Source organism: Seriola dumerili, unplaced genomic scaffold, assembly GCF_002260705.1.
Source record: "Seriola dumerili isolate Sdu_G_001 unplaced genomic scaffold, Sdu_1.0 BDQW01000450.1, whole genome shotgun sequence".
Taxonomy (NCBI): Eukaryota; Metazoa; Chordata; class Actinopteri; order Carangiformes; family Carangidae; genus Seriola; species Seriola dumerili.
The window spans coordinates 1210633-1236817 of NW_019174705.1; the positions used below are offsets into that span (position 1 = coordinate 1210633).

The 26185-nt window shown below is 41.3% G+C and overlaps 1 protein-coding gene across 1 annotated transcript in view; it reads left to right on the plus strand.

Moving 5' to 3' along the window:
- Positions 1–25824, plus strand: part of ptpn13 (protein tyrosine phosphatase, non-receptor type 13) — a 44098-nt gene extending 18274 nt beyond the window's left edge. The window contains exons 8-49 of the mRNA XM_022762841.1: positions 3666–3758; positions 6067–6166; positions 7173–7389; positions 8285–8359; positions 8478–8649; positions 9046–9196; positions 9316–9454; positions 9653–9805; positions 10337–10519; positions 10611–10773; positions 11500–11935; positions 12663–12769; positions 13747–13800; positions 14427–14516; positions 14692–14799; positions 14940–15071; positions 15182–15666; positions 16116–16232; positions 17606–17699; positions 17839–17924; positions 18022–18190; positions 19186–19400; positions 19515–19613; positions 19720–20102; positions 20191–20350; positions 20496–20651; positions 20782–20953; positions 21111–21321; positions 21492–21577; positions 21667–21728; positions 22048–22203; positions 22526–22691; positions 22807–22893; positions 23049–23140; positions 23230–23285; positions 23377–23474; positions 23770–23918; positions 24005–24095; positions 24240–24577; positions 24663–24878; positions 24975–25037; positions 25160–25824. Of these exons, the coding sequence (XP_022618562.1) occupies positions 3666–3758; positions 6067–6166; positions 7173–7389; positions 8285–8359; positions 8478–8649; positions 9046–9196; positions 9316–9454; positions 9653–9805; positions 10337–10519; positions 10611–10773; positions 11500–11935; positions 12663–12769; positions 13747–13800; positions 14427–14516; positions 14692–14799; positions 14940–15071; positions 15182–15666; positions 16116–16232; positions 17606–17699; positions 17839–17924; positions 18022–18190; positions 19186–19400; positions 19515–19613; positions 19720–20102; positions 20191–20350; positions 20496–20651; positions 20782–20953; positions 21111–21321; positions 21492–21577; positions 21667–21728; positions 22048–22203; positions 22526–22691; positions 22807–22893; positions 23049–23140; positions 23230–23285; positions 23377–23474; positions 23770–23918; positions 24005–24095; positions 24240–24577; positions 24663–24878; positions 24975–25037; positions 25160–25237 (6458 nt within the window). The 3' untranslated portion in view covers positions 25238–25824. The remainder of the gene's footprint in view (positions 1–3665; positions 3759–6066; positions 6167–7172; positions 7390–8284; positions 8360–8477; positions 8650–9045; positions 9197–9315; positions 9455–9652; positions 9806–10336; positions 10520–10610; positions 10774–11499; positions 11936–12662; positions 12770–13746; positions 13801–14426; positions 14517–14691; positions 14800–14939; positions 15072–15181; positions 15667–16115; positions 16233–17605; positions 17700–17838; positions 17925–18021; positions 18191–19185; positions 19401–19514; positions 19614–19719; positions 20103–20190; positions 20351–20495; positions 20652–20781; positions 20954–21110; positions 21322–21491; positions 21578–21666; positions 21729–22047; positions 22204–22525; positions 22692–22806; positions 22894–23048; positions 23141–23229; positions 23286–23376; positions 23475–23769; positions 23919–24004; positions 24096–24239; positions 24578–24662; positions 24879–24974; positions 25038–25159) is intronic.
- The last annotated feature ends 361 nt before the right edge of the window (positions 25825–26185 follow it).

The window sequence follows — 26185 nt, forward strand, 5'->3', positions numbered from 1 at the left end:
CCGTTTATTGTCCAGCCCATTGGTGTGTGTGTGTGTGTGTGTGTGTGTGAGTGTGAGTGTGAGTGTGAGTGTGAGTGTGAGTGTGAATATATATATATATATATTTTTTGTTTCAGTAGCTTCTAATTAATGTTAAATTAGGATTGATGTGAGACACCATGCTGACGTGAAGGAATGTTTACTCCCATCAAAACTGACTCAGAGTGGCTGTGCCAAAATATTTTTGTATTCCCGTCCCAGCTCTATTTTCTATAGCATGAATGGGGCCTAATTGAGCACAGACCATTTGCGGGGCCTTGTGGATGTGTTACTTGGCAGAGAACTCCTTTTCTTTCTTCTTCTCTTACTTTTTTCTGTTCTTTTCTACAGGAAAGTGATGGCGCAGCAGTGGTCAATGCTCTCAGGTTTCACCCAGTTACAAACTGCTCCTCTGTCTTTTGTGTGTGTGCGAGTTTGCAAAATATGTCCAATTGAATGAATATGAATTAAAAGTCGAGTATGTGCATGCCTGTGTGTGCATGGGCATGTTTTTACCTTGTCCCCTATGTCTCATCCAGTGCCCCCCCCCTTCCTTTTCTTGGTACCAAGGTGCTTCAATCAGTAGAAACTTTCCTTACAGACTGTAATTGGAGTCATGCGTAGCGGATGAGGGAATTCCTAACGTTATTGGACTTTTCCGGCGCTTGGCAGCAGGTCATGTGGCTCTGGGCTGGGGTGGGTCCAGCTTTGACAACAATACAGAACTCTGCTGCCCCGGGGGGGGGGGGGGGGGTCACACAAAAGTAAAACCCCCAAATTTTCATAATTATATTACTGTTTGGTTCACTGACTCCGAAGGCTGCACCAGGAAAGATTATTGAGTGTTTCTAGGGTTTTTATAAAAAGCCCCTGATCCATTTTAATCAACTGCCCGACTCATTTCCTCTTCACATTATGAATAATGTCTAACACAATCACTATAAGGGTTCACAAGCAGTGTGGAAATTTATAAATAGACATTTGTTCATTACTATATTTTTGACTACATTATGTGCACTTAAAATTGCAGTTTCACAAACTCTAAACTGCATGTTTTTCTTTTCTTCTGAGTCATGTTAACCTGCGGGAAGCTTGAGGGTTTCTATAAGCTATTGGCCATTTTAGCCCACACTTTAAAGGGAGTTCCTCCTCCCCCCCGGGACCACCAGACTTTAAATAACCTCATAGTCTGAGTTTGTGTCTCTTCTCAGCTTGAACACCCCAAAAGGCCGAAAACTTGTGCAGTATCGGTTCCTGCGAAGAATCAGGGAGAGGGGGGACGGGGGGTAAAACAGGGTCATAGGGAGAGGAAATGAGAAGATAAGGTGCAGGGAGGGGAGAAATGACTGCAGGTCGCATTCCCTGGAGATGATGCTCTTCCACTGAAAATGTGTAGACTATCTTTCCAGCAAGTGTGTGTGATTTCCTATACTGAGAGAGAGACGTGATAGAGCTGAGTAGGATAAAGTTTAGGAATGGACTCAGTGTTTCTGTTTGTTAAGCATCGTATTTTGTATATAATTACTGCAAAAACATGCTGACAGCTGAGATCCTCCTCTTCTCTTACTGTCTCTTTGGAATGTACTGTATGTGTTGTCACTTAACTGACTGTATTGCTTTAAGGCGGAAGAGGAAGGGACTTACAGAATCAACCGATTTATTTTGCTAATCCCTTGTCTTCATCTGTTTTATAATATCATATTTCCTGGAAAACAAACAAGAACAGTGATGAGCACTGAGAAGAAGCTATGTCGTACATGTTTACATGAGTCACCCTCTGCCCCCCCCCCTCCCTCGGTCATTTAGTGAAACATTCACATTATCTGCAAGATCTCTCTGTTAATCTATCTAATTAGCTGGGACCTTCTCCATTTCTCTGTCCCCCTTTTAGTTTGAGCCGCTGTGGGTGTTTTGAGGTCATGATATAATGGTGATCCCAGGTTTATTTACTTCGGATTTCTCTAAATATGTTGATTCACGCTCAGGTTAAGTGAGACCAACCAAACAACCACATCAGACACTCATGGCTTGACTAAAAACTCAAAAAGCCATATTCATAACATTACAATTACATTTGTGGTTGTGTTACACTCAATATGCAATATAATACAATGTGATATAATACCCCTATACTGCAATATATTACAGTTTAGGCTTGGTACTTGTGTTTTAGCAGAGTTTTTACAAGTACAAACTACAGCATCATAAATTACCTTTGACCTACAACAAATTTGCATAATTTGCAATGTGGTCTTTTCTGTTAGTTTTCCACATCCAGATTTGTTGGGATTACTTTAAATAAAATCATCTGCAGTTTCTTCCAGCGGAGTTCTGTAATGAAGACTGATTAGTAGATGTAATTGCATTTAGATTAATTTCGTTGCTCTGTGAATTCTTGTATTTCCTTCTCTTTTATATACAAAAATAAGAAGCACATAAAAACACTTAAATTCACAAATGCTTCTTCTTTCTTTTTCCAGACAGGTTTTAATCAGATCATAAACAGGTCTTTACTGCTGCTTCACGGTGCACACATGTGGGCATCTGTGCATGTATGTGTCAATATGGATGTTTTAGTAAATATGTAAGTCTTTGTGCTGGCGTGGGTAAAGCTAAAGATGGTAAATCACTGTAAAACACATAGAAGAGACTGTGCTCCTCTGTGTACCTTTTTAACGCAGATGACACGGTGTCAAAGGAACTCATGAGTCACTAACCAGCAGAGGAGGGAAAACTATTTTGGGTAACAGTTTGACCAGTTCTCATTCTTAGTAACATTAGGGCTGCTGCTGCTGCTGGGCCGCGATGCTTTTTACTAATGATGTTTACAGAAGACATACATCATTACAAAGAGAAGTATGTTGTGCTGTGAAATATTTCTGAGTTAAAGTGCCTGAGCAATGACTTGGGAATGCCATTAATTCAAGCTATGCAGCTGATACTGAGGAGCAGGACTTTCAAGTTTCGTGTACAAGGCAGAGAAACACATGGCACGTCAGCATAGTTTTTCAGACTGTTTTGGGCATTGCTTATGTTGTTTGCACCAGAGTTTCAGTTCACTATTGAGTTTATGAAGCACCACTTTGGGAAGAGTAAATAATTGTGGTGAGCTTGTCTGTACTTGCTGTGGTTCAGTCAGTCAAGCAAGACAAAAGATAACGCCCTCAAACAACAAGCTCTACAACCTGACAGGAGGCATGCCTGCATACAATTGTGCTAAAGCTGCTTTTCAGTGTAGTTAAATATGTCTTTCATTAGGAGTGTTTACCAACAGCATGACTAATACCTGCTTTGTGTGTCTCAGTCTAATGGTTTGGGGTTGCCATCAGTCTAAGTAGGATTTGGAGCGAGTCCTGCAAAAGAAAACAGTAGCTTGTCAGTTCACGTTGCCCAAGTCTTATAAAAACTGATACAGTTTCTTGTAAAAGTTCAGTGTCGTGTGATGCTGAAGGACAAACGGCTTCACTTTAACATCTCTCACAAACAAACGGCAAACAAGTCCATGTAACCATTTGAAGTTGTTCTAATGTGCATGAAGGTTATGTTTGGTACATTTCCTCATTTCACAGATATTTTCTCATACCACTGCATGGTTTCTTTTTTATGATTTTTAAAGATGGCGATGATGGTCTTTTGTCTTCCCGCAGACCCAGTCCACACCCACCAGAGGTACCACAGTGATTACAGTTCATCGAGTGAAAGCCCCTCAGTGACCTCCTCAGATCCAGACTACAGACAAGGTAACAGCTGCCTCGGAATCGTTTATTATAATTGTTATTTTTTTCATGGAGACATGTGGTTTGTGTATATACAAACTTGTGGCAAGTGCTACACACACATAACTCATAGTGGTTATGTGCATGACGCAGAGGTAAACATGAAAAAACAAAGAGGGCTACTTTTTCCACATAGTGAAACTGTTCCAGTCTCGTTGTGACATTCCTGTCACGACAGATAAAATTAATTAGTTAATAGGAAAAACAAAGTAGCCACACAGCATGTTTCTCATTCCTGTTTCTGTGGAACTGGAGCCTTGCTATTTTCACTTAAGCCATCTAATCAAGGACTGATTCACACCTGGAATGGTGAGTGAATTTCACTTGAAAAGCAGCAGCAGTCTGGGCTAAAACCACTGGCAAAGGATATCAATTATTCTTTGTCTCTGCTGACCACTTCCTGTGGTCTGTCCTGCTCAAAGCCAGATTTCCGGCTGTCTTACATGCCAAACCATACAGGGCGCGCTTTGTCTGCTTGAAATTGGGAGGTGCACCACTCTGCCTTGATTTTTTTTAAGAAGCACTTGGAAGAGAGCTGCTGTCAGTCACTCACCTGGTTCTGCAAGTCAAATTAGACCATGTCCTGAGCTGTATAGAATTGCACAAGATAATATGCTGTCACTTTAATTGCAAAATGAAATTGTGCAATATAACATAGACAAGATTTCGGTAACAGAATAGTGTGGGAAACATTTGGCTGGTCTACACTAAACAAAACTATTGCTGCGGTATCGAGCAAAACCGCAGCTCAGATTTAATGGTTCCAAAGTGAGTGACTGGGATAACTGGAAATGTCCCCTGTTGTGTGAGTTGTAATATCTCAATTCACTGTGACAACGGATACAGTGTCTTCCAATGTCCTGCTGAAATAAACAAAGCAAAGTATAAAGACATATGGTTACGCTATGTTGTGTGGGAAGTTATCAGGGTCTGGAAAGATGTCTGAGTCACTGAGGATGACCGTGTTAATAGGAAATATTCTGTCACTCTTAACTATTTTGTCAGTATTGGACGTTTCATTACACTTTTCATGGATCCCTAGAGGGTTTAAGCCCAGCAAACATGAGACCTGATGCTTATGTTAGTCATAGACTGCCAGTATGAAAATGTGTAGGTTTTACTGGCTGTTACTGAGGCTCATGTGAGGTGTAAATGAAAGTTTATTGTGTCAAAGCAGAGAATTCACAGGATTTCAGCAGCCATACATCGTCATCCCTCTAAGTTTCTGCCACTTATCCAGACAAGAAGAGGTGCCCTCCCTCAGCAGCATCCTCCAGTTCCTCCCAGGGAGCCCTTTGGCATCCTGATCAGACTTCCAAACCACCTCAATAGGGTCCTTTTCAACACAGCGATTCTCCCTTGATACCTTCTGAATGCCAGATCAGACAACCAGAGAAATAAACTCATTTCAGCCAGTGCAATCTTATCCTTGTGGTCGCACACAGTCAAGAACAACTGCAATGTGTCACTGGTATAGAGATGTTTCCAATTCAGACAGACAGGCAGCACCTCACACACAGTGTAAACTGGACTATGTAAACCGTTATACAGTAGACTTATAATATATAACTACACATATTTATTAATGTAGGCAGTTTTATGTGTTTTCAACTGTGCTGTTGTTTTTTATAATGATTTCAGACCTTTGACTAAAAGATTAATATTAATTACATATAATAAAAATATCATCTTATCTTATCTTGATATACTTATACTTGTCAGTGCAGCAGGAGACAGAGTTAATAAAGGTCAAAAGCAAGTTTATTCAAGCTTGCCCAACACCCATACTCCATTTAATGCTGTCTTCATGTTTTGCACTGTTGCACGAAAGTTTGACGCTGAGCTCAGACAGCTGTGAAGAGTTTAAACGTTCTAGTGGAAAAAGTGCCAGTTTTATTTGGAAATAGCTGAAATATATTGAACGTGTTCCAAAAAGAAAAGCTGTTTGAATCTTTTCCATCTGAAACATGCAGTAAGTCATAACTTCTGTCCATCTGACACATACTGTTGCTGTAATGTAGTGGTGATCTTTTTATTCACAATTTCGACACGAGGCAAAAGAGATCCCATTTGTGGCACTGATTTGACCTGATTTCAGTTTTCGGTAACTACTCCACCTCCCTCAGCACATGTTCATGCACGTACATTTGCAGCACAGCGTGGGTGTCTCCAGTCTGCATTTGGACAGGTGTGTTTGATTGTGTACGTGTAAAAACAAAATTCACTCCTTTTGTGTTTGTGTGCACAGCTCATGCTCCCATGTCTCTTCCAGCTAAGAAACCGAGCGAGGGGAGGCGGTACGGCTCGCAGCTTGCACTTTCCTCTGAACACGACGCCCTGTCGCTGACGAGTCACAACACACACAGGCACAGGTAACGTATACACATATGTATACAAGTGTGGTTTTCTCCCTAAACAGCCTACAGCTACAATCCACATAGAAATCTGCCCCTTAATGGATGTTACAGACCCAACAGATCCTGACTCTCATCCTAAAGCAACTGTCACTTTTCCATTCCCACCACATTTTTTAGAAAATGGAAATGAGCCAAGAATATGGAAAGATCGTATTATTATTGTTCGAAAAGTATTGGGTGTGTGTGTGTGTGTGTGTGTGTGTGTGTGTGTGTGTGTGTGTGTGTGTGTGTGTGTTGCGCATTATGTAGCCCCTCCATCACAACCACCACCAGCAGATTATTAAGCTTCTGTAGTGGCTGCACCAGGTGTTTGCTTCTGGCTGCACCGATATGGCATTTGTATAGGTGAATTAATAATTGGTTTGATGGTTGAGTTTAGGTGGGAAATGTTATTGCATGAATTTCACCACCTGCCCCACTGCATTGGAGCGTGTACGCCTTGAGTCAACATGTTTGTATGTGCCCGCTTGTTTGTTCATTTGTTGTGCAGGGAAGCCACGAAAGAAGCTGACCGGTTTGCTCCTCTGGGCCACGCACACAGCTGGTGTGGCATAGCAGGGTCAGCCCCATGCTTCACTAGTGAGGTCATCTAATGTGACATCCACATTCAGCAATCTCTGTCTCTCTAATCTCTGGCATTACAGACCTGAACTGCCTGCTGTTGCTATGCCTGCTCACAGAACGACCATGTTTTCAATCCATCCCACAGCACAGAGCGCTCGTTTTCCCCTGATGCTGGAGGAAAACAATCAACCAGTATTGGGTTTCTTTTGTGTATAAACACATTTTGTTGGACATATGTCCCTCTCATTGCCACTTTTAAGTCTTCTAGTATAGTAAATAAATGTCAGTAAATAAAAGAGGAATCCCACAAGGCATCACACATAACCAGTTGTTTCCATTCAGCCTCCTGACAGCGTGAGACTGTTCTGACACGCACCCTCTGCATTTCTCCCTGTAGGCAGTATGAGGGGGCTGATGAAGGCCTGGTTGGAGCTGAGCTGCTCCTCCAGAAGCAGGAGGAGGAGGTGCAGCGACTCCAGGCCCACCTGGCCAGCAGGCTGTCCAGGGCCAACCTCTACCCCACAGATGACCCCCTCCTGGCACCATCTCGCACCTCCATGCTCGACCTTCGAGACCCCCTCTATACCTCTTCTGTACCACTCCGCAAACCCAAGGTCCGCACAGTTCATATCTTCACAGAGTCCTTATGATGGATATCTTTATGAAATAGTCAGCTTTGAGTTCAGTTGCTTGGATCTTATTTTTGTTATTAGCATTAATTATAAAACTTCCTTTGTCACTATGGAGATGTAGACCACACATAAGGGACTAAAAGATACCATTTCAACACACACTCGTTAGCGGGAGCACCCTGCATCCAAGGCCTGACTATCTATTGCTTGAAGCTTGTTTATGTTGCAATATTTGATGATGGGTGTACAATTTGAACTCCCATGAGCTCATTGGAAACTAGGTTGTTGATGCTGTGCTCACTGGATGTTTGGTAAATACAAACTGCTGACTGGAAAACATAATTCATGTCAGCCTCCCTATGGTAATTATGAATATGTGGGGTTGTGGGACATGTGGGATTTTTTGGGTATGGTCTGATTTATCCCACCTACTGTCACAAATTGTGAGAATGTGTTAAAACAAGGGGCAAACATAGCACCAAATCTGCTGATGGTAGCAGTGAACCTCAAATACTGTATATCAGTTATATTCCAGATGGGACATATTTCGCTGTAGTGTGTTTATTGTAGATTTTAAAGTGATATAAATTTGAATGACGGGGTTTCCAGCTAGTAAAATGAAAGTCTTCAAACTTAAACAAAGGAATGTTGCTCTTCCTGCTGCTGGTTATTAGACCTCACAGCAGAAACCCAACAAGGAAGTGTGTGTGTGCGTGTGTGTGCGTGCGTGCGTGCGTGCGTGCGTGCGTGCGTGTGTGTGTGTGGGTGTGTGTTGTCATTGTTACAGAAATATATGGAAAGAAGGCCTAGGTTGAAAATTAATCCCTTAACATTTTGGCAAAAAGACAATTACTGTTTATCTTTACACCAATGGCAGAACTTCCACGGGCCTGAGTTTGTGAAGATGGCCAGCGAACCCTGTGTTCCCTTATCTGTTCCCTCTTCAATAATGGTGAGGATATAAATTTATGTTGCTTTTGAGCCAATGTATCCATGAGTGTCGTCGGAGAATCTACTTTATTTCCCATTTGTAATTCATCACTCCCTCCTTTTTCCTTTCTGCTCACAAGAAACGTGGTAAGGTGGAGGAAGTGCAGAGGAAGGTGGGTGTGGTGCTGCTGAATGGCCAAAAGCTGGAGCTGAGCTGTGACATCAAGGCAGTGTGTAAAGACGTTCTCGATATGGTGGTTGCCCACATTGGGCTTGTGGAGCACCACCTGTTCGGCCTTGCTTACCTCAGAGGTACAGTATGTTGTACCTGTGTATGTCTGTGGTTTGAGGTGCTTGTATGCTTCAGTCTTGTATGTTTGCAGATGTGAGTGTGCCCTTACTTGTGTTATTTACTTACCTTACCATAGTTGTTATTAGTTATCCCTTGTTAGGTCAGTCTCAGATAATCTTTCAGTCTAGGAATCCAGTGTTGCTCATGAAAGATTTTTGAAATAGAACAAAATTTATTCTAGAGAAAATGTTCCCTTCTTAAATGTAAAGTATATACAACCGCGAGATTACAGGTGAAGCATATTAGATGTGATTTGATTAGTTTTAAGTGCAGAGATTCATGGTGATTCCATTTTCTACACCTGATGTCTCATTAAAAACTACCCTGCACCCTTTCTTTCTCAAAATCACACACAGAAAACGAGTTTTTCTTCGTCGACCCTGATGCCAAACTTTCCAAAGTGGCCCCAGAGGGATGGAAAGAGGATCCTAAGAAGAAGAAATCTGACATGCCCTTTAACCTTTTCTTACGCATCAAATTCTTCCTTGATGATGTCAACCTCATACAGTGCGTATCTGTGTTGGTAATTAGCTTGAAACATAAAATGACACATCAAATTCATTGTCACAGAGCAGGTGTTGGCATATTTGTTATAAAAATAACCTGCTTTTTTCTGTGGATAACAGGCATGCTATGACCAAACATCAGTACTACCTACAGCTGAGGAAGGATATCTTGGAGGAGAGGGTGCGCTGTGACACAGAAAATGCCATGCTACTTGCTTCACTGGCACTGCAGGCTGAATTCAGTGACTACCAACCTGAGGTACAGAATTTCTATAATACATCTGTGTATAATCATTCAGCTAACAACACTTGTTACACTGAAGTTATATATAATTATTATTATTATATATTATTATTACTAGTTATTTTTTTATCATTATATAAATTAAAATCAAGAATTTGTGTCATTAAATTAAACGTAATCTTAGAAATAATCCCGTTAACCTCTGTCCTTTAGCTCCATGGAAAGACCTATTTCAGACTGGAGCACTACCTGCCAGTGTCCATTCTGGATAAGGTAGACCAGACGACCATCAAGGAAGAGCTGCCAAAACTTCACAGCAACTACTACGGAGCGTCTGAGCCGGAGGCAGAGTTTGAGTTCCTCAAGGTCAGCAAGACAGGAGTCATGGTTTTAGACAGATGGAGCAAGTTTCAAAATACTTACTTATTGCAACGCGTCTCATTTATCTCGTCGTGATTTGTGACTGAACTGTTTATTTTGTGACAAACATGATGAATGATTTAAGTGCAAATGGCAGGTGTTTCAGAAAGGGGGTTCACTAGTTTATTTTTGACGGAAAAGTAAAGATAGCAGTGTCCACTACAAACAGAAGTAGTTGTCTCCTGCTTTTTTATTCTGTCTTTGTTATCTTTCTTACAGTGCTACTAAAGTGTACAGTCTACTTGAGCAGCTGTATTTGCTTCATGCCCCTGAACACCACTGAATAATATTGTATGTGATTAGATAAAAATCTGTGCTTTCATATTGGATCACTGATCCAGTGAAAGGCCTCTTTTCTGCATGAAAAGCTTAAGTATTCTATTTTAATCTCTCTCATACACATTCGCATCCCGGCCCTCTGTCTCAGCACTGTGTGTTTTTGAGAATGTAAAATTCCCTGTCTTGGTTGTCCTAAAGGTGAGCCAGAGGCTGACAGAGTATGGAGTTCATTTCCATCGGGTGCTTCCTGAGAAGAGGTCTCAGACAGGCATCATGCTGGGTGTCTACTCCAAGGGGGTGCTCATCTTTGAAGTCCTTAATGGAAATCGTACCCCGGTGCTAAGGTTCCCCTGGAGGGAGACAAAAAAGATTTCCTTTACGGTAGGTAAAGTCTCTTTATTATCAGAAATAAAACCGTGCCACTCAATTCACTATTCACTTTCAGTTAAATGTTTAATTTTTCACCCTGAAGAAAAAGAAGATTTGCCTTCAGAACACATCAGATGGGATCAAGCACCTGTTTCAGACAGACAGCAACAAGACGTGTCAGTATCTGCTCCAGCTCTGCTCTGATCAGCACAAATTCCACCTGCAGATGAAGGCCCGCCAAAACAACCAGGAGCTGCAGGACCTAGGTAGGAGAGAAGTGAGCAGGCATGCATGTCTGTGTGGGTGGAGTTCACATAAAATGACCTGAGGCACCAGACAGATGTGAATATTTGGCCAACAAGAAGTTACATTTCATATCGCCTGAGAGAAATGTTAACATGTCATAAAAATGTTTCACATCGACTGACATGTCCAGAAAAAGGCAAAGCTCCTCAGGATGTCAGCTGCATGTGTCAGCTATCCTGCACATTGTCTCCAGATAAAAGCTAAAGCCCTCTAATTTCCTGCCTTTAAAATCTCTGTTTATTTCTCAAACATTTGTGGCTGATATTAAACTGATGGTTTGTCTTTTTCATGGTGTGTTGTGCTTGGTTTGATTTGTTTTACTTGGCTGAACCTCAGATCTACTTGGTTCACATCAAGGTCTGAACTCCTACCAGATTGCTGACACAAAGTCATTACAAGGTTTATAAGTTGATGATTGCCAAGAAGACTGGCCAGACTATTAGCTATGATGATTAACATGGATATTTACTTTGCTGTGCTGAGGACAGTACCTGATGTTCCATGTAGACAACAGTTACTTCAGACTGCTGAGGGCTTTTAATGACACAGATCAACAGCTCTGTGGAATGTCCCTGCATTTACTATTTTTTCAATTTCATCTCATTTTGCTATATTAGTAAATTCACTGTGACTTATTATTAACAATTCAGTAATTTTCTGTTTTGCATGTCCTTCCTTATGATCAGAAAACTGCCCCCTGAGCATTCTACAGTATTCTCTTGACCCTCGGAGTGGAGACGCAGCTGGCAGGACAGTGAGCTCAGGCAGCCTGGCCCCCAGCTTATCGACACGCTCCAACCCAGACCACCTGAAGAGGATCTCGTACTCTGAGGTGGCCCTCAACAAGGCACCGTCTGGCCCAATATTAGTCCAAGACGAGCTTCACTTTCCAGGTTTCAATCCAGTGGCCTCCACGGTTCTTTCCAATCCCCGTATAATGAGCCGCTCCCACCACAACCTTGGACAGACACCAGAGTCTCCAGAGCACCGAGTGGCAGAGTCACATCGCGGCCAGTTGCACAGTGGACTGAGTCAGCCACAGCCCAACCAAGTGGCCTCTCACTTCCAGCAACACCAGCGAGCCAGCTCAGACACAGACTCTCTGTCACACCAACAGGACAAGTGAGTAGAGAGAAGTGAAATGTTAAAAGCACGGACAGGTTGGTTCCCAAATATACTAGTATATGTTGTACTGAATTAAATTAAAGTGCTTGTTGTAAATGTTAGACATTACTACTTTCCCATCCATCAAACTATGCAGGAACTTCATGAAATGTATGCATTTTTACACCTTTAATTAGTCCTTTAAGATCTTATTTCAAGCTCAATTGAGGCACTGGGATCTTGTGCTTATTAGTTGTCCCTCTGTAAAGTCCTCAGTGTCAGAGTCTCCAAGCTCACTTCATGACAGGTTACTAAGTGAAGACTTGTTACTGGGACTATAGCTCTGCCTTAACACTACAGAGACATGGAGAACTCTGCCTCCAGCCACTAATTAACCCTCTGGGGTTCTGAGTGTGTGTGGGTGCCAATGTGCCCTTGTGTCTGTGTTTGTGTTTTTGTAAGGTTGTGCCCACCAGTATGTGCTCCTATTTTAATTAGTAACAAACATGTTTTTATGCCAGTTGCTCCCCCTCGTGTCAGCTTCACAGATAACATGTGGGATTTTAAGTTGAGTAGGATTCTCTGCACATAAAAACCTAACGGGCCTCGACTTTATTAAAACTCAGATTGACAGAGAGTGTTTAGTGCAGCAGAGCACATCTTTTTTTTTTTTTTTTACATTCAGTCTCTCCTGGTCATTGAGGAAATCTTATTCTTATTCTCTTGCTCGCTCTCTGTTTCTCAGGTCGTTTGGCACGGTGTCCCACAGCAGCCCAGCCTGGAGCCTCAGCAGGTCCAAGAAAGAGTCCGACTCTTCTTCCATAGAGGACACTGGCCAAGCTTATGTAGTAGGTAAGGATGCTGAACCATGTAGAATGATGTTTTTTTTTTTTTGCTGGTGAAGCATAGTTTTATGTTCCCAACTGAAACATAAATCTGTTGTATGTAATGATAGTTCTGGTAGAGACTCAAGAGCAGTCAATAACATATCATATTTCACCAGCAGTCATTCTGTGCGCCCCGGCCCTCTGCCATTAGATAACAAAAGAATTCAGAAAATTAGAGAGTCAAACGCTGTTCACCTTATATAGACTTCAGCAGCTGCACCTGTATGTATAAAGACTTAAAACAGGCTCCGAGCTAACTGTTGGTCATAAGCACCATTCTTACTAACACTAGCAAAGCGAATAAGTGTGATGACAATGTTTATCAAATGAGGTATAATCTAAAAGCAAGCAAGAGTAAGATCTGTAACAAGACAACCTCAGTAGATGATGTCAGTTCTGGCTGCACTGTGGCAGGCCAACAGTAAGTAGGAAAAACAGGTGGCATATTTTACATGCAATACTTTGCATATTTGGTATTGTGTTATTTTTACTTGTACTGTTGCTGCTGCAGTGGCTGACTTGCATTATTTATAGTGGAAACCAGAAAATCACAACTTTTTAATGTGGTTTGCCCTTAAACAAAAGAGCCTTTTAACACTAGGCATGCAGAGTAGATTTGAATCAACATGTGTGTAATCTTCATTGAATCACAGGAGAAAAGCAGTTGGACGTAGCACCAGTTTCGTTCACTGAGAAAGGGGAGAACATTCCAATAACTGCAATAAATACTCACCCAATATGCTAGTATTCACAGAAAATGGTCTCATCGTGCAGGGAGGTTCTGCATGTTTCAATTATTGATGACGATACATGTAATTCTATAAATATTTTCCTATATTATTGCCTACATATTGGCAGAAAAACAGACATGCAGTTCTCATTTTTCTGTGTAGCGCACAAAAGCCAAAGCACAGCCTCGCTGAGCTCTTGTGTTCTTTTCAGGGGTCAGTATGCACAGCTCCTCTGGCGCACCTTCAACTCCAGCCTCTGTTAATGGTAGGTATTGAAATTTCTGCCTCTCATTTCCCCAGATACATTAACTCTGGATGTCCAGGATTTGTATAAAGTATAATGTCAAAATGCAGGAAATATCCCACCACTCTCCACCATCATTCATTTTATAACGTTCTTAATCCTCCCTGTCAATCTGTTAAACCATATGTTGACCATGACCACAGCCAAGTACGGATATGCAAACCCCCGCAAAAAAAAAAAAGTCCTAAATCACAGTTATATAATGCAGAATTGAGTCTCTGTCCTCTCAATGCTGCCTGCCTGTGGAACTGAACCTTGGCTCCGGTCCCACCATTTAATAGCTTCATGCTTGGCACTGAACTCATGACCTTCCCTTTCATCCTAGCTTAGCCCGTCTTTTCAGGCCCATTAGCCAACAGTGCTAAAGTAGAAGCCTGTCAGCCACACTATGCCTGCCTTAGCTGATTAATAATTACAGTGTAGATATACTAATCCTGTCGGAGTGGCCTACTGTATATTCCCTGTGAAATTCATTTGCCAAAATTTCACTACAATATGCATCAGTCAGAAATAACAGAGTTTATGCAATTCATTTATGGTATGTTCCAGTAAACATAAGAGAGGCCATGTTTCTTTGCATTGCACAGATTCACTGAAGAAAAAACTCAATGCCTTACCATCTCCAGAGAGAGAAATCACAACTGTAAACCTGAAGAAAGATGTGAAATATGGCCTGGGTAAGAGTGTATATGCATTTTCTTGAAATAAAAGTCAATTTCCTGCTGTCTCTGCTGCCAGAGTTGACAAATATTATAAAATTGCATTGAAGGCATTTGCATTCCCCTGATGTTTTGTGTTTTATTGTGTGTACTTGGTCGTTTACACCTGTTTGTGCTTGTGTGTGCTCTTTAGGGTTCCAGGTTGTGGGAGGTGAGAACTCTGGTCGTATGGATCTCGGTACCATCATTAGCTCCATCACTCCTGGGGGTCCTGCTGATGTCAACGGCTGTCTCAAACCTGGTAGGCCTGTGTTTTGCTGCCCTCTTTCTCCTGAATTGGTAGATGATTGTTTCTTTTATGGTCTGCTTTTATATATTTTTTTCCTGTTTTGCCACACCTGTTTGCCTTCCATGTGAGTGACAGTTGTGATGTTGATGCAGGTGACCGGCTGATCTCTGTGAATGATGTAAACCTGGAGGGGCTCTCTCACGCCACCACAATTGATATCCTTCAAAATGCACCGGATGACATTACTCTGGTTGTGTCACAGCCCAAAGAGAGGCTCTACAAAGGTAAAAGCAGGAACATGAGTGGACTGTAAAATTCATGGTTTTCGCCAGTGTTTTCTCTTACTTCTAGACCTGTAGACTAATATCCCTGTTCTTGGTCTTGGTTTTGACAGACTCTTCTTCAGGCTTTGTCCCCTACCAGCCCAAATCTTCATTGAAGGCACTTAATTCTGGCCAGAGACGAGAACTAGACTTTGATACCTCGTCAGAGGAGCATGCAGGAACAGGAAGCCCCACCCCTCCTCTCCACAGTGCTGTCACACCATCAGCTGCCTCCTCCCCAGTCCACCAGCACACCAGCCTCAATTCTCAGGACTCCAGGACAAACAGTGTCGCTAAAATCAGCCAACCCCCTGTTAATGGAGTTCAGCAGTGCCTAGAAAGAGCTACAGCTGCTGCCACAGCTGCAACCAGTGCCCAACATCATAGACCAGAAGCTAACATAACTTTGGATCCTATGCCACCGGCTCTGCCACCCAAAACCAGAAAAGCTAAAGTGTTAGAGGCTCCCAAAGTCTCTGAGCATTCTGACTGGGGGGATTCGGACATGGATGAGGAGACCTATTCCAGTAGTCAAGAGAAACTCAAGGTTAAAAAGGTGTGGCCTGTGTGATGAATTCACTGGTGCAAATGGATTCTTTGCTTTTATACATCATCCTACACAGTAGTTGTCTGCTCAGGACATTTATGATTTAAAAACTCACAAAAGGTTTTTTTTTTTATCCTGGTGGAGCAAATAAAAATCAACCTTTGTTAATGCAGTAGGACAAAAACGGTTCTTCCACAAACAAGCATTACACATTACCTGTCAGATGCTTGGCACAACTAACTGCCTGCTGTATATAATCTTTGCCTGTCATTGCATTTGTAATGTCAATGCAAGGCAGTTTGTTACCTGAACACTGCATGTCATTGCCTGAATGTACATCTGCTCATTTCTTCTCAGCATTACCCAGTTCAGCTTCCTCACCCCTCCTCGATCCCTGTTTCTTTCTGCATGTTCCAGCTTGTGATAATTCAACTTAATACCCTGTTCTCTGTTTGCAGGAATACATCATGGAAAATTTAAATGGTAATGCCCCAGGGGTCAATAGTCTCTGTCCAGGAGAACTATTTGACATTGAGCTGTCCAAAAAAGACAGCAGCCTGGGCATAAGTGTCACGGTACTGTTCGGCAAGGTTTTCACCCTCTCTTTGTTTTGCCCCCTTTCCCCTTCATTTTGTCACTGTTGTCTGTGTGTGTTTTTATATGTGGCTTGGTCTGGTTTGCTTTCATAACGCGGTGTCTAGTCAGATCTATAAGCTCTCTCAAACTAATTTTGCATCCTAACTTTATGTTCTTAATCAATAAGGATTAAAAAATAAACTCCCAATGTATCTTTACAGTTCTGACCATAAACAGGTTAAACAGGACCAGTTAGTGAGTTTTCTTATGGCTGCCACTGACTCTAGAGAGATTTAGTGGAGTGCCACTAATATCATTTCTTTTTAATGGATTTTCAACACCTTATTGATTGGCATGGGATCATTTACTCCTCAGACACAATAACACTCAATAACAAATCACTGTGTGTCTTCAGACCAGGATTGCTGTCAAATATTTGTGTTCGGAATAATAACTGATTCAGTGGTATGTCGCATTGGGCAATACAAACACTGACATTCACCTTCATTAAACTCTTCATCAAGACTATCATAATTAAATAGACTGAATAGAAATTCACATTGTCTCTGATCATTCAGATTTAATCTCAGTAATCTTGTTAATAACATCACAGTGGAAGATTTACTTTTTTCATTTTCAAGAAAATCATAATCGTGAAATGATAAATGCTTTGTTTAACTGTTACATTTGGAATATTAATAATATTAATATTTATTATAAAATTTAACCAAAGCACAATGGAATTAACCATATCGGTCGTCAACAAGTAAGTAGTGTCATTGCAAAGTCACACTAAGGAGGACTCTTAGTAAAAGAATGAAACATTTTTTACCATGTTTTGAGCCATTGAGACACTTTTGTCACACCTGAATGAAAGATACGATCTTGTCCTCTTAAAGTGGCAGGTGGTCTGGCAAAATGAACTGGTGAAAAAGTAAACATGCCTGATTTCTTTCTGCTGGAATGGGTCATGAAGCAGCAGATGACATGTTTCTGATACACATAAAGGTGTGTCGGCACCTACGCTACCTAAATCTGAGTCAGTTAAAGTGCACTGCTCACACGGACATATCCTAATTTAACTAAAACCTGGTCTATGGGAAGATAAAACATATTTCACCAAACTACAATATTAAAGGCATCTGGGAAAGATGCTTTCAAATACTTCCCATGAAGTTTGGTTGATATTTTCTTTATATCATAATGTACCTAATAAACCAAAACTCTACTCCTGAACCTACAGTAAAGCCAAAGCATTTATCATTTAGCAAATGAAAAAAAAAAATCCACACTTCCCATCAATTCCCATAAAAAATGCGTCAAACTGTTTTCTCTTCGGTCAACTAGACTAAGAGTTGTGTTCATTTCTTAGGGGGGAGTCAACACAACCGTTAGACATGGAGGCATCTACGTCAAAGCCATCATACCAAAAGGTGCAGCTGAGCTCGATGGAAGGATACAGAAAGGTAAGAGCCTTGACACTGATGCTACAAATAATTAATGATAATACACTAAAATTAGATTTTGAATTAATGGAACAAACAAGTTTGTCTTCATCTGTTTCAAATCTTTGTGTCTTAACCACCGTGTCTGTCCTATGCTCAGGTGACCGTGTGGTGGCCGTCAATGGAAAAAGTCTGGAGGGGGCCACTCATCAGCAAGCAGTGGAGGTGCTCAGAGACACGGGACAGGTGAGTCATGACATTTACCACGAGCGCCTTGCTGACAAGCTGTTCAGTTGCCACCAGCTGGCTAGTAACACTTAAGTAAAATCATTTCCCCTCTCAGACAGTGCACTTGTTGCTTGAGAAGGGTCATCCGCCTGCAGACAGTGTCCATGCTCCCCTCACACCTCAGTGCACCCCGCCGTGTGCTGGCAGCAACCGAGACCAGACCAAGAACAAAGAGCTGCCACGCGAGGTCAAACAAAAACCAGAGTACAACTTTGTTACACAAGGTGAGGCGACAAAATGGTACACATCAGTCCATCTAGTCCCGTATAAAGTCCACAAGGATGGTAATGAAAAATAAGCAGTAAAACACTGATTATCTAACTCTATATTCTCTAACAATGTTACACTAAGACTCTTTGTTCTTTGTGAACAAAGTAACTTACTGTTTTTAATTTCATTTGAAAGAAAATGAGCATGTGTGCACAACCCATTAGCAGCACACTGCTGCCTATTTAGATCTCAGTATCTGGTCTGCTTTCCTAGAACTGCTCATTTTTGGTTTGTTAATGATGAGTGGCCACAGCATTTACTAGTATCTGCCTCTTCCTTTCAGTTAGTCTATCAATATTTGAAAATGTGTTTGTTTCTGTAGTAAATAGTGCAAAAGTGTCGTTTTGTGGCTGGTGTAGTTGTGGTATGGTTCTGAATTCACATTTTATTCAGTGAGTGGTTGCTTCCACTTAAAGTCAGTGGAATTTTGTTGATCCCACACTGAGAGATTTATTTTTCCTGAAACACCACAAGTATTATTAGTAATGGGTGTTTGACCATCCCTGTTTCTTTAGAAAGAATGATCTATTCATCCTTGTTGTCTTGTGTCACAAGGGTATGTTGAAGTTGACATTTACAAGCTACTATTGCATGTAAATAGCTTTTGATTTGTTTGATAATTAAGGAAACTTGTATCCTGCAGGAAACGTCTTAATGCCACAAAGTAAGAGAAGAAAAATAATGGGACTTTTTCAGTGTATTCATTATGTTTTTGTCTTGTAGTGAATCACTAATTCTACAGGAGATGATATACTATCTGACATCAAAATCTAGTTTAGTAGCTCAAACAGCTGCTGATCTGCCTCCTATGCAGCAGCCTCTCTGTACAGTTACATATGACTTTTAGAAGTGTATTTTTATCCCTCCTACCATTTGTCTTATTCTGTGCAGGGTTAAGTGGCACTTACACCTATCCCACACTCCAATGTTGTGTCGTTGTCCCCCACAGATAATGTGTTTGAGGTGTGTCTGCTGAAGAACACGTCAGGGCTGGGCTTCAGTTTTAGTCGAGAGGAGAGCATCCCTGACGAATCTCCTGGCACCAGCATGGTGCGGGTTAAAAAGCTGTTTCCTGGTCAACCAGCTGCAGAGAGCGGTCGCATTAACGTGGGTGACGTCATCCTGCGTGTCAATCAAACACCCCTCAAAGGACTCTCGCAACATGTATGCAAGCCGTTTCTTTCTTCTGCGTCACAGCTTGATATAAATGGAAATAAAGTTGTTTTAAACCATAATTTATTTGGAATTGTGTGTGTCTCCTACCCTGTGCGCACATAGGAGGTGATATCAGCCTTGCGAGGAACAGGTCAGGAGGTGACTTTGCTGCTCTGTAGACCTGAACACGGTATTCTTCCTGAGATGGATACTTCAGCTTTGGTGAGTCACTAAATTATTATATTTTTCTTCTCTTACTACTATGTGGAACTTTCAAGCAACACTACTTGCTTTAAATGTAATTTGAATGTAATTTATTTCTTCTCAGACACCCATGCCGTCACCCCGAAAGGAGCCGTTGACCCAGGCAGAGCCCAGCCTGAGCATAGGCAGGGCAACCTCTCCTCCGGCGCTACAGGCCAAGAAGAATCAGGGCCCTGTGGAGGATGCCCTGGAGAGGCTGCTGCACAAAACCCCCGGCAGACAGAACAGCTACAGTGACAGCACAGATGGGGATGAGGAGGTGGAGGAAGCTTTCAGCCCAAACACCCTGGAGAACAGCAGGCAAATGTGGGAGCGGAGTGTCTACCAGACCCCCAGCAGCAACCTGGGACTGGGACACTACGACAGCACTGGTCAACTGGATGACACCATGCACTCAGCCTTCTACTCCCCAAACCTGTCAATGACGAGATCAGACCTCAGCAAGAGGTCAGTGTCTAAACAATGGTCATACCATCTGAATTAATTATGTTTTCTGATATCTCATATAAAATTGTCTTTGTGGTTGTTTTGACAGGCATCTTTCATCCCCTGTGACTGCTGATCTGGAGTCATCCCCCCTGCCTATGGTGTCCTCCCCTTCTGCCCCAAGCCCAGATCCACTGCCTCCTCCACTGCCTCTGCCCTTAAACCTCACCGTGTCCGGTAATGGACAGGACATAGAGGAGTTTGTCCCGGTAAGGACTGAGGAACAGAAACTCTTGGGATGTGATCTGAAAGTTCCCAAGAAAAGGCTTCAACTCCAACTATGTCCATGTACATTTTAAAGGTTTATTTAGACCAATATTTATTCCATTAACTCAGATTCCTCTCTGTTGTTAGGAAGTTGAGCTAAAGGTCTCTTTGGTGAAGTCAGAAAAAGGCAGCTTGGGCTTCACCCTCACCAAAGGTAATGATCATGGGTGTTACATCCATGACATTGTCCAGGACCCAGCCAAAGGAGATGGAAGGCTCAGGCCGGGTGACAGAATGATTATGGTACGAATTCATCCCTAATCCCTTATCACGACTAAGCTAATCACTAGCTCCATATTTAGCAACAAAGCAAAAAAATCTGTTTCCCAAAATGTTCAACTACACGTTAAAATTCTTTATCTTCTATTCACAGGTGAACAACACAGATGTGAGCAATATGGGCCACACTGAAGTGGTCAATCTTGTGCGTGCAGCCCCTCGGGTAGTTGACTTGGTGGTGGGGAGGGTCCTGGAGGCTCCCAAGCCCCCCATTGAAGCCCACTTGCTGCCTGACATTTGTTTCAAGGGCAACCGAGAGCCACTGGGTAAGAAACAGCCCTTGTCACATGATAAAACCTCTCTGGCGTGTCTGAAATGAAGGCACCATATGTTTGTTAGCCTTGCAGACCTTACCAGATGTTGCATTAGGATTTAGCGCTCAAAATCACATGTGAATTGTTGTGCTCCGTTTTCATTCGGCAGGTTTGGTACTGGACGGTGGTAGTGACAGTGTGTACGGAGTCTTGTTTGTGAGAGACATCCTGCCAGGCACTTTGGCCTTCGAGGAAGGCAGCCTGAGACCACTTGATTTAATCCACTACATCAACGGCGCTCCCACCCAGGACCTGACTCTGAGTGAGAACACGAGGCTGTTGGAGCTCTCCCTCGACAACCTCACGCTCAAGGCCACGAGGTAGTCTGCACTAACAAAGAGTGACACATGTTGCCTGAATGGAATTTTTCATGCTGAGTCAGTGTTGATTTTTCATCTTAATAGCATTAGAGAAGGTTATTTTTAGCTGAAGATACTGTATAATTTCATTAACCGTTTTTTTCTTCTTCTTTTTTTCCTCTGGCTCAAAGGGATGGAAAGCCTGTTTTTCCTGGGCAGAAAAGTGTATCTTTTCTCAACAACAACATTAGCCCCAAGGTTTCATCCAGTATGAATGGTATGTTTCACCCCATAAAAGTGCCACCTGTGACGTTTTGATTGAGTCTTTTATTTCGCATATAATTCCAACACTGTTTTCTGTTTAAGGGTTTCTTAAAGGGGAAGATCCAAGAGAATCAGAGAGTCTCGCAGCACTTTGTCCTTTAGAGGTAAGTTTAGGTTTATCTTAATGTATATTCCTTGTGTACCATATTCTGTTGACATGCTTAAATTGAAACTTCTTCTTCTGTCGCATTTATTGTTATTTCTGTATATAACTCCAAGCAAAAGTCTTGACAGTGGCAAAGGAATAGCAGCTATACTGTTAATGGCGAAGATAAATACATGTAGATAAATATTCTTATTGCATTAATATTGTGATCATTATCATCAAAAACTCCACTACTACCATAATCTGCTAGCATGTGTCGCTCAGTTCAGTGAATCATGAATTAAACGGCGTCACGTGTTTGTTTGTCAAATATGCAGGAGGAGATTATGAAGCTGGATCTGCAGAAGCCGCAGTCTGGAGGTCTGGGTTTCTCTGTGATCGGAGGGGAAAGGGGGATCTTTGTCAAATCCATCACACCGGGAGGAATAGCAGAGTCCTCAGGCAAGCTGCAAGTGGGAGACAGGCTGCTGAAAGTGAGTGCTGTTTGACATTCACTGCTCAGAATTTAAGGCCATATTAACGAATGTACTTCTATTAAACAAGATTTGATAGAGATTTAATAGATATCATCCTTGTTAAAATGTCTGCTATGTGCTGTCTCTGCTCACACCATGAACTTATTAGCTCAGATAGAGAAAGCCTGTTCTTGTATTTTTACATGTGTATGCTTTTTGTACTAAAAATGATGAATGGTGAATATGCCTAAATATTGTAAATTGTAATAAACTAATTGTCTCTGCATGTTCAGCCCTCTCTTAAAGGTTTTAACTATGACCATCTGTCTTTTTCTTGTAGGTGAATGAAGAACTAATGACAGGTGTGTCCCACACCAAAGCTGTCACCACCATCCGTAAAGCTAAAGGCCTGGTACATCTCGTAGTGTCCAGACCGCCAGACCAGAGCCCAAACACTTACCTCGCCTATCTACCCATCAACTCTGACAAGTGCAATGGAAACACAGGTACAAGCGGCGACATAAAATATACGTTTTTAGAAAACTTTTGACAGGTAAATGCCTTTTCCCGTTTGAATAATTTATAAAGCTCTATATACTCTCTCTATCCTGTTGCTTTCAGAGCTGAGTGAGGACAGTGGAGTGAAGACAAAGCTGTGTACTCCCCAAAATGAGCTGAGTGCAGGAATGCCTCCCATACCACCAATAGGTAGAGCATAGAGTACAGGCTAGAAAATGTACTGAAAATCTCAGCTAAATAAAATATTGACTGTTGTGTAATTGTAATTGTATTAACAAAATGAAGTAATTAGTGAATTAAATAAATAAATTTTACAAACTAGAATGCATTTCTTTGCTAAACAGACTATGAAGATGGTCCACTAGAGCAGAAAAGTGCAGAATTTTCTGAGGACACAGACTGTGATGGCTCTTCTTTACCTGAAGACTCCCCTGAGGTACAAATCACACCCACCAGAGTCTGAAAACTTCATACTGATTATATCAGGTTTTTAAAAATGTTTTGTTAATGGTTTTTACATAATAGAGTTCCCGAAAAGTGGAATGGCAAGAGGAGAGTGTCGATGATCCAAGGAGTGAAAAGTAAGATTTTATGTTTTAGATGTACTGCTATCACATTTGGGGTTATGAATATATTCACATCTATTGACTGTGTATGTTTTCAAATTGACAGCTATCTGCAAATGAGCGCTGGACAGCCAGAGGAAGATGAAATCACATGGGGAAGTGATGAATTGCCTATAGAGAACATGAACTCTAAATCAAGAGCTGGTAAGTATTTGAAATTTGATTATTCTTCAAGGGAAATTAATATGACATGTGAGAGGGGAGAGCAGCAGATTAAATCTAGACTTGAAACATTTAATTTGTTAGTGAGAGCAGTGAGGATGGAGTCAAAATAAACTGTAAATAATCAGTTATTCCATGGTTAATATACAGACCAGCTCCTCTTTATCATCTAAAGCAATATTTATAGGTTTGGGTTTAGTAAATATATGTGGTATGTGTTAAATTTCATATTATTTTTGTAAAGTTGAATTCCCCCATTTTTTTTTTATTCCCCCAGACAGGCCAATCATCACAGAGGACGAGCTGACCTCTTTGCCCCTCGTCAAAGTTGTCCCTGATGGCCAGTACACAGGACCAAAGCTCAACACTGTGGTGCGCATGATGAGGGGGCTTCTGGAGCAGAAAGTCCCACTGCAGGAGTTTGAAGTAAGAGTCTACTTTGAATTTCGATGCACGTGAATTGATTATAATTCATTTGATTTTAATGACCATCTGTTTTTCTTCCCTGACAGAATCTTCAAAATCTCCAGCCGCTGGACGACTGTTTAATAGGTCAGACGAAGGAGAACAAGAAGAAGAATCGCTACAAGAACATCGTCCCCTGTAAGAAAAGTTGCAAATGTGTTCATCTATATTTGTATCATAATAGGAAACTTAAAGGCTTTTTCAGGAAAAATTCACTAAATCCAAAGCTGGGTACTTAAAATGTTCATTTGAAATATGATTTTAATGCACTGTCTCTTCTAGTTGACACAACTCGAGTTATGCTGGGCAAAGATGGGGGCTACATCAACGCCAACTTCATCAACATGCCGGTGAAGGATGAGAACTTCATGTACATTGCCTGCCAGGGACCCTTACCCACCACTCTGGGTGACTTTTGGCAAATGGTGTGGGAGCAGAAGTCTAACGTGATCGCCATGATGACCCAGGAAGTCGAGGGCGGCAAAGTGAAATGTCAGCGGTACTGGCCAGACACACCAAGGACAGCAGAGATGGTGGACGACAGGTTACAGATCATGCTGATCAAAGACCAATATCTGGACAACTTTGTTATCCGACTCATTGAGGTCAAAGATGTGCAGGTAAGTTTATGCATAGATTTCTAATTTTTTTTTAGAGTAATTTAAACATGTATACACCTTTTTAATGTTCACATTCCCTCCTCAGACCAATGAAATCCAGCGTGTAACTCACCTGAACTACACGGGATGGCCCGACCACGGAACGCCCTCACAACCCGAGCAGCTGCTCACGTTCATTTCCTACATGAGGCACATTCATCAGTCGGGGCCGATAATCACACACTGCAGTGCAGGCATCGGTCGTTCGGGAACCCTCATCTGTATAGATGTGGTTCTGGGTCTCATCAGTAAAGATGCTGATGTAAGTTTTACAGTCTTTATCTTGTTTAACTTGCAATTTATTAATAAGGAATCTTCTAATCTTATTTGTCTTATTAACTTTTCTTTTTTTTTGTAGTTTGATATTTCAGATGTCGTAAGGAACATGAGACTTCAGAGACAGGGAATGGTCCAGACAGAGGTGATTTTTAATGTTTGCTTTTAGTATGAAATAAATTAACTCCGAACTCTACATCTCTATGATTCACATGTTTTCTCACACATTTTCCCTCTTCTTTTTTTTTTTTCTTTTTTTTTTTACAGGACCAATATATTTTCTGCTATCAAGTGATCCTCTACGTCCTCAGATGCCTTCAAGCTGAGGAAAACATCTCAGGATAGTAGAGACCACATATTGCCGTCGTGTAGAGGCTGGGTGACTGTTTCACAAGAGCAAAACAAAAATGCAGAGTTGACACAGGCAGAAATTGCCAAATTACACTACATGTTTTTAAGATGCCTTAAAATATTCAGTTCCCTAAGAGTAAATCCTTTAAAGAAGTCTATATTTTTATGTCTGCTTTTTGAGTTCTCTCTCTTTGGCTGCTACTCCCTTTCAATGCATTTATGAGAACTGCTGATTGTATTTCCTATTGTCACCTACAAGAGAACACTAATGTTTTTTTTTTTCCAGATTCTTGGATATTCTAAAATAATTATGAAAGTGATCAATGAGCTCATATTTTATGTGGGACAAAATTGTACCTGTGTATTTTGAATCCTATTTTGATGCTGGAACATGCCTTGACAGAATACTATGTCAGTATTTGCTTTGTAAATCTATTATACAGTAATTGCTCACTGCCTGAGGTAAATGATGAAATTAAAAGTGTACATATTCATCTCCTAAAAATTAAACTGGATACATTTTAAATGTTATGTAGAGGAAAGTTTCTTTTTCTTAAAAAAAAATATAAGAATCAAATATTTTCCTTGTCTTTTGTCATTTTAGTGTATATCACCTTTTAGCATCATAGAAACATTAACCTTATACAGCTTTTCCAAGTTTGTTGACTGAAAAAAACACTGAAAACTATAAAGAAAAAAAGATACCAACTGTGCATCTGTATGAGGGGGTTGATACTAGATTGGAAAGAGTGCTGAATGAAAAGTAAGCTACTGCTTTTTAACTTGCAAATCATCACTTATACACAACAGAAGTTGCAGCACAGTAATGCAACAATGAAGTTCATAATGTTGAATCTGTGTTGAGGCTGTCAGTGAAGCGTAAAATCTGAAGATATAGTTTGTGATGAATTTGAACTGCACTTAATATAGAAAGATGCTATT